General features: G+C 33.6%; 3 protein-coding genes across 4 annotated transcripts; 2 read left to right on the plus strand and 1 right to left on the minus strand.

Moving 5' to 3' along the window:
• Positions 1 to 8073: 8073 nt before the first annotated feature.
• Positions 8074 to 10056, minus strand: WRKY70 (probable WRKY transcription factor 70). 2 transcript variants are annotated; one of them, NM_001301918.1, is given in 3 exon segments: positions 8301 to 8715; positions 8901 to 9002; positions 9498 to 9832. In NM_001301918.1, coding segments are annotated over 3 exon segments (852 nt in total).
• A 606-nt stretch (positions 10057 to 10662) lies between these two features.
• Positions 10663 to 13477, plus strand: LOC117126675. Its single transcript, XM_033275405.1, has 6 exons — positions 10663 to 11072; positions 11760 to 11850; positions 11945 to 12006; positions 12142 to 12202; positions 12345 to 12635; positions 12741 to 13477. Exons 4-6 carry the CDS (start codon positions 12191 to 12193, stop codon positions 13344 to 13346), a joined length of 909 nt encoding a protein of 302 aa, XP_033131296.1. The 5' UTR covers positions 10663 to 11072; positions 11760 to 11850; positions 11945 to 12006; positions 12142 to 12190; the 3' UTR covers positions 13347 to 13477.
• A 197-nt stretch (positions 13478 to 13674) lies between these two features.
• Positions 13675 to 14130, plus strand: LOC117126849. The gene has a single exon (XM_033276008.1). The coding sequence runs from the start codon at positions 13675 to 13677 to the stop codon at positions 14128 to 14130; it is 456 nt and encodes a 151-aa protein (XP_033131899.1).
• The last annotated feature ends 4845 nt before the right edge of the window (positions 14131 to 18975 follow it).

Here is an 18975-nt window from a genome sequence, read left to right on the forward strand (position 1 = left end):
TGGAAGAAGTTTCTTTCGTCTCTTCCTTATCCCAATGCTCACACAACTCCTTCCATACCGTGTCGTTCATCGACTTTGGGACCTTTTAATTTAAAAAAAACAAAGTTTAATAATTTAAAAATAGTTTAATAAATTAAAAATTGTTAATAAATTAAAAACTACCTTGTTTGCTTCCCACTTCTTCTTCCACTCGTACATCTGCTTCCCATAGTTGTCCATAACTTTATGGACAAAATGGTTATAGATAGAGAGCGTATCATCGGAATTCCAGTTGAATTCTTGCTGAAATAGTTTAAAAATAGTTTTTAAGCACAAAAATATAAATAGTTTAATAATTAAAAAAATAGTTAAATAATTAAAAAAATAGTTTTTAAAATATTTAAAATGTTTAATAAATATAGAAAATAGTTTAATAATCACAAAAAATAGTTTTAATAAATAAAAAATATAAGTAAAAATTTTGAATACTTACCGCAAACTGACGAAACCACAGATGCTGCTTCTCGACGGGAAAGTGAGTGAAAGTCGGATGTCCCTTGTCGAGGGCAGAGTACATCATACGGTTGATCCATGCGCTGATCCCGTTCCCGGATCGGTTGAACCTAATAAAAAGAACAAATTATTAATAATCAATCAAATTTTAAGGATAAAAAATAAAAGTTTAAATTACCATGTTTGACCATGTCCATGTGGATACTCAGTGAGATAGGGAAGATGGTCACGACCGGGCTGTCGAACCAACTCCGCAACGCTCATCACTCCCGGAGGACCGGGTGCAGCAGCGGGACCAGGAGCGGGTGCAGCAGCGGGAGCGGGAGCAGCAGGAGCGAGTAATGGAGAGGGAGATGTATGGTATGAGCTGTGGGGCGAAACGGAATCCTGAACATGGCTGGAAGAACCCCGAGACTGGCTCCCCATACCACCCCGGCTACGACGCTGGCGAGGCCGGATCTGATCATCATTAGACCTGTAAATTAAAAAAAAAAACCTATTTCAAAATTATAGTTTTTAATCACAAAAATATAAATAGTTTAATAATTAATAAAAAAAGTTTTAATAAATAAAAAATAGTTTAAAAATTTTAAAAATAGTTTAAATAAATCCCAAAAACATATAAAATTTTAAAAATGTTTAATAAATATAGAAATTTATATTTTACATATAAAATACATAAAACGTTTTATAACCACAAAAAAAATGTTTTTAAATATTATATAAATGATTTTTAATCTTAAAAAAAGTTTTATAGATTTTAAAAATGTTTAATAAATATATAAATGAATTTAAAATGCAAAAAATAGATTTTATATACAAAAAACGTTTTCAATATATATATATAATTTCAAATTCGATTTTTATAACCACAAAATTAATAAAAACTAAAAAAAAAATTCAAATCAAGTGAAATACATAATCAAACTCGATTTTACACAAATCTACCATTCACCCTAACAAAATCTATAAATCTCATTCCAAAATCATCAAATCTACTTAAAAACCATACAAATCTAACCTAAAAGAGTGGGATAGGGTTCTTACATGATTATGGGGGAGGATTAGGGGAGATTCGCCGGAAAAACGCGAGAGAGAACGGTGGAGTCGCCGGAAATCGCGAGAGGAGAGGCTGTGCGGCGCGGAGAGAAAGAGAGAAATGGGGAAGAAGATCGGGCTCGCCCTAATATTATGAGGGGTCCGACGGAAACTATCCGTCGGAATTTCCTCGGAAATATTTTATATTTCCGTCGGAATTTCCTCGGAATTCTTTGATTCAATTTTCCCAAATATTTGGCGGCTAGGTTAACCCGGTTAAATGAAAATATTCCGACGAACAAGGATTCCTCGGAATACCCTCGGTAATCTCCGAGGAATTTCTGAGGAACCAGGGTTTGGGGTTTTAAAACATCGATTATTTTCGCCGTATTTCATTTCTTATACAATTATAATGCATACCATTGAGGATTCTTTGTATAGATGATCATAAACCATGAAATAACACAATTTCAAAAATAATTGTTAGTATTCCCTTTACCGTTTATTAAAGTGTATAAGTGTTTCTCTTATGTTGTGTGGTTTTCGTTCATGTAATCGTAAAAAGTGTTTGTTATTGGATAAAACACCAAAGTTCATAGTTCCAAACATCATAATCTGGTTATGACACTTAATGAAGGTTATATACGTGTTATTCAATCCGTAAAACGTTGTTTTCAATTTAAAACCCCAAGTTCCTCGGAATTTCCTCGGAATATACCGAGGAGATTCCGAGGAGATCCTTATGTTCGTCGGCATTTCCTCGGAATATACCGAAGAGATTCCGAGGAAAAAGAATCTATAATCAAATCCCCAATTCCTCGGAATTTCCTCGGAATTTTCCGAGGAAATTCCGACGAACATAAAGAGTTCCTCGGAATTCCCTCGGAAAATTCCGAGGAAATTCCGAGGAACTTTGGGTTTTCAATCGAGAAGATCTATTCCGAGGAAATTCCGAGGAAAACCTATTTGTCCTCGGAATTTCCTCGGAATTTTCCTTTAAAAAAAAAAAAAAAAAAAAGGTCGACGCTAGTCTGTTTCCGAGTCGTCATCACCAGATGAATCTGAATCTGGATCTTGGTGAAACTCTCCAATCACTGGTTCATCCTCTACGTGAACGGCGGCTTCTTCTCCGAAGTCGGTTAAATCGACTACAAGGCCAACTCCACCTAAATCTTCTGCTGCACTTAAGTTGCCGGATGTGCTTGGTTGTAGTGGGTCTTCCAGCTCAGAACTTCCCTGAACTCGGCCTCTCGGGTTGAGTCTTGTAACAGTAACCCATGGATCATCTCTGTTCCTTACCCGGGGGTACTTGATATAACAAACCTGATCGGCCTGAGAAGCAAGAATGAAAGGATCATAATATTGCAGCTTCCGTCTTGAATTTACTGATGTAACACCAAATGCATCTGTTCTCACACCTCGATCTGGAGTGTTGTCGTGCCAGTCACAATAGAAAACAGTACAGCGCAATCCAACCATGCCCAAATACTTGATTTCCAAAATCTCATTTATGTGTCCGTAGTATACATCATCTCCTGATGCAGAACAAACACCAGCATCGTAAGTCGTACTCGAACGTCTTCTCTTCTGAGTTGTGAACCTCGTAGTATGAGCCAGGAGCTACATTATCTTCGGGTAGAATACCTTTTACATAATCAGCAATCGCATCCACACAGTCTTCAGCCAAATTATAATCCGTCTTAATGCCCATCAATCTTGTAGCAGATGATAAAGCTGAATGACCATCTCTGCAACCTTCGTACAATGGTTGCTTTCCAGCATCCAACATATCATAAAATCTCCTAGCTTCGGCATTGGGTAAATCTTCCCCTCTAAAATGATCATTTACCATCTGCTCAGTACCTACACCGTAATCTACATCCGTTCTAATTGGATCTTCTAATCTAACCGCTGGCTGAGGTTCGCTAGTACTACCATGTTCATAATCAGTTTCTCCATGATGATACCAAATTTTGTAACTTCGTGTAAACCCACTCAAATATAGATGAGTCCAAACATCCCATTGTTTAATAACTTTTTTATTTTTACAATTAGAGCAAGGACATCTTAACATACCTGTTTTTGCTTCCGGTTGTCGGTGAACTAACCCCATGAATTCGGTTATACCTTGTTGGTATTCTTCCGTAAGCAATCTCGTGTTCGGATCCAAATGAGGTCGATCGATCCAAGAACGAAAATAATTTGAAGAAGACATGTTTTTTATGAATCAAATTCGTGTGTAAAGAAAGTGAGAGGGAGGATGAAGATATGGAGTGAATGAAGAGGAAGAGGGGTGCTTGTATTTATAGTTGAAATCCTGCCGACAGTCCGAGGAAATTCCGACGGAATTCCGATGCAAACGGCTAGTTCGTCGGAATTTCCTCGGAATTTTTAAAATCCCCCAACGGCTCTCCAACGGCTCTCTAACGTCTATAATATTTCCTCGGAATTCATCGGTTTTTTCCGAGGAATACTAGTTTCCTCGGTATTCCGTCGGAATATTCCGACGAGATGAATTTTCCTCGGAATTCCGTCGGAATATTCCGAGGAAATTCCGAGGAAGCCAAATTTTGTGTTTCCTCGGAATTGCCTCGGAAATTCCTCGGTATATTCCGAGGAATTCATTTTCCGTCGGAACGTCCGTCAGAATACCGCTGTTTTCTTGTAGTGAATATTACGAACATTATGCTATACTATTGTACCACATATTTAGTATAGACACCAATATACGCAACATATGCACTAAAGCATGCCACTAGAAAGAAAATAATTTTAAAAATATCAATCTTTTCCATATTCTGCATACAAGAAACATGTAAATGTGAAGAGGTAAAGTACTATAAGTTTCTGCCTCACTAGCATAACTTTTAATATTACCATGAATCTCCATTCAATTCTATTTGTTACAATACTATGGAATGAGACATATTAACAAAGAGCATTGTTCTTCTCTAGTGCAAGCCAAACATCTGATTCTAGGGTGGTGATGAGTGGCGGCGGTGTTGGAGGACAAAACAATGGAACTGATGGAGTAGCGAAGCAGAAGAATTAGAAGGCAGAGAAGGACATACAATTTTCAAAAGAGAAGATGAGAAGTGTAGCATACTACACTATAATTAAAAAATAGTATGGAACAAATGACACAAGTTACTGTTCATCTTCCCCAATTAAATCTTTCGTATTATTTTTCATCTTCTTAAAGATATTGATTCACATGTTTACCTCACTATCAACGAAATTGTTACTTGACCCCCTAATTCTTTTCATTCACACTTGATCATTTTTCGGAAGTCGCGCCATCACGAACTTCAATCTCCATTGTAATCCTGAAGGTGATTCTCCAATTTCTTTGAACACTCCACAATTGTAACTCTCTGATGTACCTTTTTCTGTTTTCCAACTCCTGCTCAAAATCTCTTCTATCAATTTCATGGAACAAGAGACAAAGATATCTCATTTCTTTTCACCCGCAGTCAAGGACATTATTGTCCAATTTTTCAGTAATATATATTATATTGTAGCCTAAGTGTTGCTATGTACATATTCTTAATTGTTCATATATTATGGATATGGCCCCTAATTCCCCAATAATAAATGTGTCAGTGATCTTTCTTTTTGGCTTACATGTGATCTTGAAATATGAATCACTTTAGTGACTTTTGCTTAAGTGTCGACCATAGGTGAACTCTCACAAAATTATTATAATTTGATTGGTCGATGATTTTTAATTTATTTATTTTATTTAGATCTAAAAAGAAGTGTAAGTCTATAACCTATTAATATCATTTGCCAAATAATGTATATAATATTACAAATAATTATTTATGATAACTAATTGTTTAAATTATAGAAAGAGAAATAACTGATCATTTTTTATATTTATAAAATACATACAATAATAAACAACACACTGTTTATATAAATAAATATAATTATTTTATATTCTTATTTAAAAGCATTATATTTTGTATAGATTATCATAATAACTATTAACATCTTCTAAAGCTCGTATTACATGCTTTATAAATCATCTATAAACACATTTATCAAATTATTTATCTTGGCTTATTGTATATTTTAAATTATTATAAGAGTTTGTATGTCATCTATGAGAGCTTATAAATTACTTTATAAATTTTATTTTAAAATTTCATTCTACTATCCTATTATATATTAATTGAAAAGTGACTTAAGAGACTTTTTCTTATGGGTCGATCATATATGAAATCCTAAAAAAAATATAAATTGATTGGTCGATATTATTTAATATAGATCACTTTTTAATATTTTTAAAATACATAAAATAATAAACGACAAACAGTTTATATAAATCAATATAATGATTTTATATTCTTATTTAAAAGTATTATATTTTATATAAATTATCATAATAACTATTAACATCTTCTAAAGTTCATATTATATGCTTTATAAATCATCTATAAAAATATTTATCAAATTATTTATTTTGCTTATTGTATATTTTAAATTATCATAAGAGAATCCAAGAAACAAGCTAACAAGAGATAACATAACAAGAACTTAATTGACTACGACTAGCCAGTCTTCTTGCTATGAACAGAGAGCAAGGGAGCACGCACCGCAGAGGACTTCAAGAAGAATTGCAACATCCTCATCTGAACCACTCGCTCACTTTGTTTTGGTTTTAACGGAATTCCCATTTTGTTTTAAATATTTTTTTTATTTTAGTATTATTAGTGTAGATTTTTGAAAAAATGTTCAAACACTATAAAACCTTAGGGCAACCTTACCGGTTAAATCCTAAAATGAGTTTGTTAGCCACAAAATAGTATTATTTTATTATGTTTTATTAAATATTTTAATTTTGTTTATTTATTTAAAGGCAAAACCAGTAATAGTTTGACATTTGGCCAGTAGATGTTCTAAAGTATCGATTATTTATAACTTTTATTCATCTGTCTTTTTTTCCCATACGAAGAATTTCATTGATAACATAGAAAGATATATGGTGAAACACTAAATCCAGCAGAACACATACCGATCTCCGGAAACCAAATCCCAACAGTGGGAAACTTAAGCTCAAAAGGATAGGACACGAGCAGCTAAACAACACAAATAAACCATAACTACACCTTGCTAAGAGAATCCAAGAAACAAGCTAACAAGAGATAATAGAACAAGAACTTAATTGACTACGACTAACCGGTCTTCTTGCTACGAACAGAGAGCAAGAGAGCATGCATTACAGAGGACTTCAAGAAGAATAGCAGCATCCTCATCTGAACCACTCGTTCACGATGACTACACACAAACCACTTTGCGAAACCAAAATAACACCCAAAAAGAAGCAACACCCGATACAAATTAAATCCCCTACTCAACATACCCTTCATCTGGACACTTCAAAGCCCTAATCTCTTTATACTGTTTCAACACACAGAATCCACGGAGGATAAACAAATACCACAGTGCGACAAGGAAAATAACCTTATTCAAGGGACGGAGAAGGACCCTTAGCAACATGGAGATGGAGAGGTGTCCTGAAACCAGCTTCTCCTCGGTGACAATACCAACCATTATTGATGCACTAATTAAAGGGTAACATTGGTAGAATGTAGCGACTAACATCTCTGTAGTGAGTACACTTGGCCATGCTTTAAAAGCCAGTAGACAGAAGTCGGGCAGTTGGTCTACACCTAGCAATTTACTTAATCATCAGAGATTAAATAGTAATTAATTGGAGAGTAGTTTTTTATGTTGTACGGAAGCTTCGTCGGACGTCTGTTTCTCATTTCGGAACCGGAATCAGAATTGGAATTTTGTAGAAGCTTACAGAATCTCGCTTCCAAAATGCTTCTAAAATATAATATTCTCAATTCCATGCTTCCATTCTTTACAAAAAAAACACAATGTCTTATATCAATAAAAATATAAAATTATAGTTTTAAATTTATATAAAATCCAAATTTTAATAGTATTGAATAGAGACAATAGAAATATACAAATATTAAAATTAATACTGTAAGTTATTTTTATGCATTGAGGTTTTTATTAAAGATAAATCATATATTCAAATATATTATGTCAATTAATTATAAAGTATTAAATATACTAATATAATAATTTATTTTAAATTTAATATATGTTAATTTCACAGTTTTAATATGAAATCATTTCAAAAATTATTATAAATTAATAACTGCTTTATTTTAAATTTAAATCATATAATTTTTAGTTTTAGATTTTTTAAATTTTTTTATATATATACATATAGATACGTTTCCAACACGTATCCGTTTCCTTTTTTTTTAAAAAAATCTCGCTTTTGCGCTTCCATACGCTTCTGATTCCACGTACCCGCTTCCGTTTCCATGTAACATAGGTAATTTTAAGATATCTGGCTGTTATATATTCTCATCTAATATTGGTAACTAAATTATATTAATTTTAAAACTCGGTTAACGCAGCGCATTTTGAAACATGTAATTTCTGAATTATACAACGATATTGTAATTGAGCGAAAGGGACTACGAGTAGAAACTAGTTTAGTAGATGGGAATATAAGAGAAGAGACTTTATACTTAATCCAACAAGAGTATCATTACAATATTCTAACATATGTACAATAGGCTCATTTAAGATAACCTTATATATGTATGTTCCATTCTATTAGCCGGATGATTAATTCTCTAAATAAGATGACAAAATATAGATTTTCCATTCTATAATAATGTAAAAATCAAGCTAGATTCGAACATCTTTTGAAATAAGAGAGCTGCTCATTTTGGCTAAACCGAAAACTGCTGCCAACTCCACAGATCCGCGGAATCCAAACCATTGATAGATGTACTAGTTTCACCACAACCGTAAACAGCCTCATGATGATGATGGTGTTCCTCTTCAAAGACCAACATTTCCTGCCACACCAATTGCAAGTCACTCTCCGTTGACGAACCATGATGGTGATTTTCTTCCTCTTCCTTCATCGAGGTCATCAAACTAGGACTCTGGATCTCTTCAGAATCCGTGATGATCTCATCGTGATGAATACAAGGCTTGATTTTGGGTGTTACTTCGTTGGTATTACACGTGTGGTTTCCGATGTATGTGATGCTGAACATCCTGGGCTCAGACTCTAGCTTCTGCACTTGCTTTGTTGCCTTGCACCCTTGAGTGTATTTGTGTGTGCACCTAAAGTAACTTCTGCAAAACATTAATGAACAAAAGAAATATTTAGACTAAATGTATATTCCACAACCATTTAAATCTAGACAACATAGATGGTATATATAAATGCGGTCCATGTATAGTAAATTAGTAATGCACCACCAACATGAATCTATTACACGTCTCTTTATATTGTTGATGAATATAAGGGTAAAGTTAACCTTGGGAATTTGGTATTAAGAATCTGTTTCTGTCCATATTTCCTCCAAGAAAATGTGTCCTCAAGTACGGTAGACTCTACAGTCCATGTCTCTGATTTCTTCCTGCTCAAATTGTTGTAAACTTATAAATAAAAAAATTTGGCGTTTTATGTAATTATTAGTCTTGGAACCAAAGCTAAATATCTTGTTTGTTTGTGGACCAAGCACATCACTAGATCCTAAATGATCGCCTTCTTTATTAGTTCGAATCCAGATCAATTGATTTATATTGTATGATCATTGTTAACCAAATAGAATGACAATGATTATTTTAAACTCTATATCACTATGGTAAATTAGTAAAAAAAGAGATACTAGCTTATAACCTAGTCGTAATTACTAATACCACAACCGTATCATAATTAACTTGGATTGAAACTCTTGTGTGTGTGAATTGTAATCGATAATTGGAGAAATAATCAACTAATGATGACAAAAAAAAAATCAACTAATATGTAAAGGGATTAAGCTAATTCACTTATCCCTGATTGATTTAAGTTGGAGACTCTGAAACTTAACATGGTAACAAAAAAGTAAGCGAGAGAAGGTGAAACTTACTTTCTCTTGTAGCATCCTCTTTTACCCTTAACTGGTCCCAATTTTTTATGACTATCGCCAGAATCCTCAAGCTTGCCGTCGTTGTCGCAGGAAGCATTTTGAGAGCCTTCGACGGCTGTGACTAGAGCAGACGGGGAGATGGGTTCGAAGGAATCAAGAGCAGAGATTATGTCATTGAAAGACCCCAATATTTTCTCCACGAGATCCTTCGCTGGACCCAAATCCGACCCGTCTTGAGAGAGGAGTTGCTGAACCTTAGTGGTCATCTCGTGGCCTTGAAGAAGTTGGTCCCTAACTTTTAGCTTTATTGCTTTGTTATTACTAGCAATATCCATTTTGGTGAATCTGAGGGAGTTTTTGGTGGTTTTTTAATGTTTTCCTCTCTTGGTGTGGGCTATATGATTAAAAGGGAGGAGAAGTGTGTGTGTAAATATAATGGAGAAAAGAAACTTGTAATGATGAGATCTTTTTTCTTTTGTTGGATTGCTTTGATTTTTTTTTGGAGAGAGAGGAAGATGTGAGGAAATGAGAAGAAAGAGAGAGATGGACAAAGACAAGAGAATGCGATGAAACTTATCCCTTTTTCATTTGCTTAGGGGAGCTTCATGACGTTGCAGAGTGACTTGGTGATGATGTCACTCTCACCTTAATGAGAAGGGAAAACAAGTTTTGCGTACTTAGGGTTATTCAATTATTTCTATAAGCCTTGGATCAAAATTCTTATTCTCATTGATTTCATATGGTTTTCGAAATAGAATCCAACTCTTATTTGATCTAGTAAGATAGTGCTGTTCGTTTCGTCGCCGCAGGTTCTTGCGGCTGCGGCGATTTTTTTCAAAAATCTTGTTCGTTTGATTGACGCAGGCACCTGCGTCTAACCGCCGCGTCTGACGCCGAGTGTTGCGTCTGCCGCCGAAAAATCCCGCGATCGCGACTTAAATCGTGCGTTGACTTAAGATATTTACATTTTTGCCCCTAATATAATTCAGTATTTACAAATATACCTAACCCTAATAGCCGCAGACGCAACTCCTTCTCCCATTGACGCAGCTCTTCCATCTCTCTCGATCTCGATCTCTTTATCCATCTCTCTCGATCTCTCTCTCCATCTCTCTCGATCTGAGCCCTCTCTCCATCAGCAAGTGTGAGATGACTTGATCCATCTCCGAGTTCTCTCGGTCTCTCAATCTCCGACCTCGAGCTCTCTCTCCATCTCGCTCTCTCTCTCTCTCTCAACTCTCTTCCCCGACACAAACCCTTCTCAAGCTCTCTCTCTCTCTCCATCTCTCTTCTCCGACGGAAACCCTTCTCCAGAGCTCTCTCTCTCTTCTCCGACGCTCTCTCTCTTCTCCGAGGTATATTGCAGATTCAAGCTCTGCTTGATACTTATGTTCTAACGCTTCCTCTTTGGTCCGAGTCTGATGAATGTGTTGTGTTGCAGATTCAAGCTCAGTTGAAACCCATCTCCAGAGCTCTCTCTCTCAGTCTCGGACATCTCGAAGCTCTCTCTCTCGATCTACTCATCTCGAAGCTCTCCCTAGCATCTCCCAAGCTTCGTCTGTCTCTCACTCTCTCGTAAGGAACCTCTTACACAAAGCTCATGTCTTAGTTCAGATGTTTGATGGGTTCTTATTTGTTTTTCAGATGTATTTGCGATTTAGATGTTTGATGGGTTTCTCTGTTTTGGGATTTTGTGATGATTGTATTAAGAGTTAAGAGTTAAGGTTCCATTCAGATATTGATTTGATTCTTAATCGGGTGTTATTACTTCAGTTTTTGTGTGTGTGATATGTTGTTAGCTTCTTTTGTTTGATGCTGTTAGCTTCATTAGCTTCTTTTGTTTGATGCTGTTGATGTTCTACTCTGTTTAAGCTTCATAGGTTTGTTGTCTAGATTTTTTTTTGTGAGAGTAAAGGTTTATACAAAAGGTTTTTTTATTGCTTATTGTTTAAGCTTGATAGAGTTTGTTTAAGCTTGATAGTCATTGAATGTTTACAGTTTGTTTGTTGGTCAATTGATGGGTTTTGCTTCTAGCTTTTTTTTGTATCCTTTGCCATGTCTTACTCTAATTTTTACAAGGCTCACCTGTGTTTATGAATTGCTCAAGTTACTTCCAAGTGTACTAGTTGTCTTTGCTCTAGGTTGTATGGTTCTCTCTCTGTTCATGGAGCTCTCTTTCCAAGTGGTTTTAAGTCACAAAACAAGTTATTTTTTTTGAGTCTGATGCTCTGGCTCTAAAGGTCTGTTATTTTTTTTTTGCAGGTCGCAGGCTCTCACAAGCTCTCTGTCTCGAGCTCTTCTCCGAGGTGTTCACTTCCATCACTCTCTCCAAGCTCAGACCCTCTTTAGTAAGGTTTGTTTCCTTAGTTCTCTGTTTACTTGAAATGTTCTTACTTGCTTGGTAAAGAATAGAACTTTTGAACTGACATTTGATTTTTTTTCCTCAGACTGTCCCTGTTCCTCTCCAGCTTGCTCAGACTGTCCCTGTTCCTCTCCAGCTCTCTCTCTTGTAAGCATTGTACATCTTCTTGTCTTTGTTTGTCTTTTATGGGTTTGTATAATATCTCTGATGGGTTTGTGTTAAAGAATAGACACAGCGGTTCTGGTTATTGACTCTACTCGGTTTCTCTCTTCTTTTTTGCAGGCTCTGTCATCTCAAGCTCACTCTCTACCGCTGTTCCTCACTTTTTAAGATGGCAAAAGAGGTAAGGCTCTCTCACACTAGTCTTTCTTGTTATATGTATGAAACTGTATTGCTTTAGGTCAGTATAGAACTTGAGTAGTGTAGGGAACTGAACTGTCTTTAGGTCAGTATAGAACTTGAGTTTATGTGTTTCTGTGATTTAGACTTGGACTCCTGAAGAAGTTAGGTATTTTTTCGAACTCTATGCGGAAAAGAGAAGAAAAGGAAATAGAACGACATCAATGAATAAAGTAGGGAAACAGAACATCATAGACGCGTTCGAAAAGAGGTTTAAGAAAGGATTTCTTGAGTGGCCTTTGTTGAAGAACAAGTACGACACAAGTAGAAAGAAGTACGTCAAATTTAGGAAGTTGATTAAGAATAAGACAGGTCTTGGGTTTGACAGCATGGGAAGGGTTGATATGTCAGATGATTGGTGGAGTGAGCGTGAAAAGGTCAGTTTCTCTTATCTCTTCTGTGTATTTTCTTTTGCTTCATTTGCTTATATTTGCTTCATGATTCCTCATTAACTTACTCTTTATTTTTTTTTTGTTATATAGGAGTGTCCTGGGATTAGAAGATCTGTATGGAAAGAAGAATTTAATATGGATATGTTTGAAGAAGAATTTGGTGCTGTAGTAGTAACTGGAGCAGAAGGATGGAGTGCTCAACATGGAGAAGCAAGCTTGAACTCTGGAGTGGGTGTAGATGATGGTGATGAAGTCGATTCTCAGCCAGCAGCAGAAACTCAAGCAGCAGCAGAGACAGAAACTCAGCCGCAGCTGCAAACACAAACCCAGCGCCAAACTCAGACTCATTCTGGAAGTTCGAGAGGAAAAAGAAGGCGTAAGGAGAAGGATATGGTTGTAGAAGCTTGTGACAATTGTACTGAAGCGCTTATGGTGAAGAACAAGATAGCAGAACGGATGTTGGAGCGTCAAGAAGCTTCAATGGAGCGTCAAGAAGCTTCTAGTGTTGAGAATGTGTTAGAGATTCTGTACACATTGCCTGGAGTGAGAGAGTGGTCTCCATTATATGAAGCAGCAATGGAACATCTTATAGACAGTGAAGGGAGCAGAAGGGCTTTTATAACAATGAAGACAGATGAAGCTAAGACTAAGTTTATAGAGCTTAGGACCAAGATAAAACGTGACTATGAAGCTTAGGACTATTATGGAACTTAGGACTAGTATGGAACTTTTGCTTTTGGTCTGATCTTTGTATGAAACTGCCTTTTGTATATGCTGGTTTAGTAGACTTGGTTTTGAATCTGGTAACAAAATGTTTACTTCTCTTATGTCTGTGAAATAAACTCATTACGTTTGGTCTAATGTGTGATTGGTCTAATGTGTGCTTGGTCTTATAAACTCATCTGCTCTAATTACGTTTATAAACTCAGCGCCAAAGTCTAGGTCTAATAGACTAATAGACTTATAAACTCATATAGACATCTGCTGTAATTTTAATGATGATTTATTTAATATTGTGTTGTAGATGCTTGAAAGATGGATTTTGGAAGATGAGGATGGTGATTATGATGATGAACTTGGTTTGTTTGATGTGCCTATTACCGAGAGATTGAGTCATAGAACAGATCGAGGAGCAGGATGGCGACATGTTCAACAACTTATGTATGAATCTGATCAGCAATGTTATGACATTCTTCGAATGAATCAAAGGACTTTTGAAGCTTTGTGCAAGATGCTAGCTGAGCGATATGGATTGAAAGAAACTCACCATGTCTACCTTGAAGAATCTGTGGCGATGTTTCTCGAGACTGTTGGTCAAGATAAGACGAAGCGGGATATTGCTGCAAGGTATCAAAGATCAGTGGATACGGTCCAAAGGAAGCTTGATGAAGTTTTGAGTGCTCTTCTCAAGTTTGCGAAGGATACATTAAGACCACAAGAAGGCGAGTTTGATTTGCATATAAGTCTTACAATTTTATAATATTTTATTTATTTAAAATATAATTTTAAAAATTCATAAAATTAAAATATGAAATAAATGAAAATTGCGTCTGCGGCAACCAAACGAACAGAATTAAATCTACTTTCTGCGGCTGCGGCTGCGGCTGCGGCAATGTCCTGCGTTTACGAAACGAACAACAAGCTGCGGCTGCGGCTGCGGCTGAGTCTGCGGCTACAAAACGAACAACAACCAAACGAATGGCCGCAGCCGCAGCCGCAGACTCAGCCGCAGCCGCAGCCGCAAAAACCCGCGTCAGTGAAACGAACAGCACTAATAAGTTTTTCTTGGGGTCACATTTTGAATAGTACTTTTATATATGACAATTACTACTATTCCATAATTTTATTTATCTAAAAGCGTTTGTTTATTGGCCCAGCTCATCTAAGCATGAAAGAATCATATGAATAAAGTTTATTTTGATCTCTAGCTATAACTCATTCGCTTTCCAATTAGACTAACCTATCAGCTCAATTCAATAATATAAAATACGAGTATCAAAGCTAAACTTTTCTACCCAATTTTTCTTTTCTAGAAGCTATTTTATATTGGTCTTGATTATAATAGAATTTATAATGACAAGAACACTTTCGGTGAAAGGTTTTTCCTTTTGCTCAGAATCACTGTTTGATCCAATTTCTCGGAAAAGTTTTAGTTAGGCATAATATTCTCTTAATATAGAATATAAGTTAGTTTCGTGAAAAGGCAACTATTTATCATGAATTTTTATACTTGTTTTTTTTGTGTGGTAGAAGTGGTAGACTCACTGGTCGGTCCCTCACTATCTCAGTGCATCATCACACACGTTCTCTTCGCTTAGAGATGTCTAATTGGTCTTGTGACCGGCCCCTCCCTCCTTTAATCAAATTTTAATTAGAGATTGGTGATAGTTATGTAAGATAAAATATATTTGACTGATAGAAAAATGATAAAATAGTAAATCTAGACTATAATTTGTAAGTGTTAATCAATTTTGAGTTATATCATCTTTAATGTATTACTCCAGTATTATTTAAAAATAAAATAATGATATAGTGAAACCTAATTTCCCTCAAATCCTATTTCATTTTGAATTAATAAATAGAGAATGAGTAAAATAAACTATTACACCATTTAAGGAATAGTTTCATTTTCTATTATTTAGTAGAAAATAGAGTAAAGTTTTAAAAAAAACTTTTTACTTCAAACTCTATTTTAAAATAAAAATAGAATATGGTTGAAAATGATTTTTAGGCAGATATATGGCTTTAGTTGCATTATAATTCAGATGAATTGTGAAAACTCACAATGAATTTACGATTTTTTTTTTTAGATTGAGATAAAACATTATGTAGGGGGTTTTACTAGACTCGTGGAAAAGTAATGCAAATAATCAAATTGTTGTATATAATCTCTAAAACTATACTATTAGAATCCCTTATATATTAATTGAGAAACATTTGAAAAGATATAACCTTAAGTTTGTAATAATTAAAAAAGAACCTTGCTGAGTTGTCAATCAATTAAGATATCAATTTACTTTACGTGACAGCTTTACAATCAATTGAAAAAAAGTTGGTCCAAATTTAATTCTCATCTTCACTAGGTACATTATTTACATAAACTATACTTATAAACATTTGGTTAACACGAGCATAATAAATTAGTGAGACACAAGCATAATAAAAAATTGGTCCATAATAAAACGTTCAACAAGTCATCTTACATTCGGTTATGTACTACGAACCTTTGACTTACATTTATATGAAACAATTTACATATGATCATACAACTTAACATTAGGTTTTCTGTAGATATCTTCACAGCTCAAACCTTACTACAATAACTATGGGGATCAAAGCTTTAGTGATCAATTAGTGATTTGGTTTTAATAAGTTCTGATCTCTTGGACTGGTGAACAATATTACTTTTACATCGTCTTAATAATATCATTTATCAATCTCAGAAGCTTCGTACCTTAAACAGCACATACGTAAGAGATTATATACAGAGCCCATATCGCAACAACAAGAGAAGAACAGCAAACTGAGCAGAAGAAGATTGTATACTTGGTATGGATTATTGTTTAACCATTATATATGTAGATTAATAATGGTTAACCAAACGAAATCGAAATATGTTAATAATGGTTAACCTAATCGGCTAACCAAATCGAGATTATATACGGAGCCCATATCGTATTTTGTATTGTTGATGTTGGTTTGATGCATAATTTTTTTTTAATAGAAACGAACGAATATCGACTTCGAAGATTGACTTACTATTAGGTTTGTTATCTTTTCCTTATTAAAAGAAATAATTAAAGATTATTATCTGAAAAAATCTGATGATTAAATATCAAATATAGTGTCTTGATACACAATTTGGTAATATGTAATTAAGGAAAATCTTATTTAAAATGTAAATACTTTGTCATCAAGGCAAGCATTGATAATATTTATTTGGGAATTAAGGAAACATATAATACGTGCAATTCATAGTAGTTAATAGGGAATATAAACGACCTTAACATAATATTGAAATCTTTATAAACCGATCAAACCCAATAAACTGAATAATTAAAATATAACAGTATAATTATATGTAAATCATATAATATAAGTAATAATATATATATATATATATATAATTTATTGTATTGCTATGGTCTTCGTACTTTTTTAAAATATTGATTTTAGTAATTTTAGTAATTTTAATATTTTGTTTTATGTTAAAAGTTATTTTCATCTTTTTATCAAATTAAACAAAATATAATTTTAATTTTTTTGTTGAAAAATATAATGTGTGCTAATATTTAGTTATTTAATAATATTATGAATTACTAAATTTTCTTATTTTATTGTATTAAACTATTATCAATAAAAGAAACAACTCAGATATGATTATGGAAAACTACTCACATATAATCATGGAAAACATAATAATAACGTTAATGTGATACACATATATAGCATAATGGAAATTTTGGTAAGAGTAACTATTCTGTTTTGTTAATAAAAAAAATATACATACAAATTAATTACCAAACGAATCTATATATCAAATATTTTTTTCTTTACAACACAATTTTTTAGAACTTAAATTAGGAAAATTATATTGAAGATTAAGAAAAAACTTTGGCACAAATGAATGAATTGCCTAATTGTTTATCATAGTTTAAGAAAACGCTAATGATCATGTTCTTTCTTATTAATTAATGATATATATCATGTTAACCTAACTTTGATCCTATAGAAAGTATCGGTTGCAACTTGAAAACAAAGAATACCATCATTAAGTATCATCATTAGTGTAGCTTAAAAATCGAAAAAAATATAAAATTTTGATTCTCCTATAAGTTAATAAAAGAAAATACTAAAATATATCGGATCCATCATAAATTTTAAGTTTTGATCCACAATTCCAACTAAAATTGTTATCAGTTCAACGTGTAGATGATTATACAAACAAACCAACACTGTATACATATATATAAAAAAAATTGATCATATATAAATCTTAACTTTGTCAATACCGTATGTTTTATTTAACTCACCCTGCGTAAAACGCAGGTCTTATCCTAGTTATATGTAAACATGAACTTTCCTTTTTCTTGTTGACACCGTACTATACCTCCAGTCGACAACATTCCGATACTTGCTTAATATTTTTTTTGAAAATGTATATCCACTAAGATTTAATGTCACAGGACAACAAGTTGCTACGCCAAGTTGATAGTACGAAAATACAAAAAGGGGTTGATGGGGTTTCAGATATTTTTTTTTGTTTCATTATGATTCTACCACTTTTTATAAACCTATTTGTGATGAAAGTTTCATGTTACCGCTACTATATAGTTTCTATTAATCAAAGTTTTAGCTGATAAAAATTGTGTGCCTGATTTTTACATGTTTTCGTCATTCCATTATAATTGAAGTTATTTTTTATTGTCGATTATATACACGCTGATCGGCTTCAAAAACTATACACATGTTAGATACGTAAATTGATTTGATGATCTCCGAAAAATTCAACTCTTGAGTTGATATAAGAATTCTTTTCGTAACGATAAGAAAATGTAAATAAGTACATTTTTTACCACCGATTTTTTTTTAAAAAATTGATTTTGAGATTTTCTCTTTGTGAGGTCTTTTAGTACACACTAATTGAAGTATGAACTACAAAAATATGGTTATTGGTCCACCAATCCAGAATACAAATTAATTAAATTGTAGTAACTAACTATTGATTAAATAACTGGGGCTTCTAGCTCTAGTGGTAAAGGACTTACAGCTGTGAGTATCACCACCTGGGTTCGAATTCTGGCCATTGGAGAATTAACATTTCGGCATCGCCAGGGACAGAGGACCGACACGTGGCAACACGTGACTAGTCTGGATAGCGTTAAAAATGTCAAAATATTATGTTAAATTACTAATTAAGAAATGATTTTAGTTTTTTTTTTTGTTATTTTGGTGGATAGCTACCATATACTTTATATATTAATTGAGAAACATTACAACATTATTTTGTAGCCACGTGTCACAATGAGAATGAAATTAAAAATTCTTAAAAAAAATAGGTTGGTCCATCTTAACTTATATTATAATTTTTATTAAACTAACTATTAAATTGATAAATAGTGCACAAAAGATTATTCTCGCACTTTCCTTAAATAAAAGCTACGAAATTACCTAATATGATTGACGTATATATAACAATTAATGATTATGAATAATAAATATTTGATAATAATTTTTGTATCTTAGCTTTTTTTTTTAACTTTATATTAATAAAATATATTAAACAACTACATTAACCATATAATAAAAAATTAAAAAAATTATA

Source organism: Brassica rapa, chromosome A07, assembly GCF_000309985.2.
Source record: "Brassica rapa cultivar Chiifu-401-42 chromosome A07, CAAS_Brap_v3.01, whole genome shotgun sequence".
In the NCBI taxonomy this organism is placed as follows: domain Eukaryota; kingdom Viridiplantae; phylum Streptophyta; class Magnoliopsida; order Brassicales; family Brassicaceae; genus Brassica; species Brassica rapa.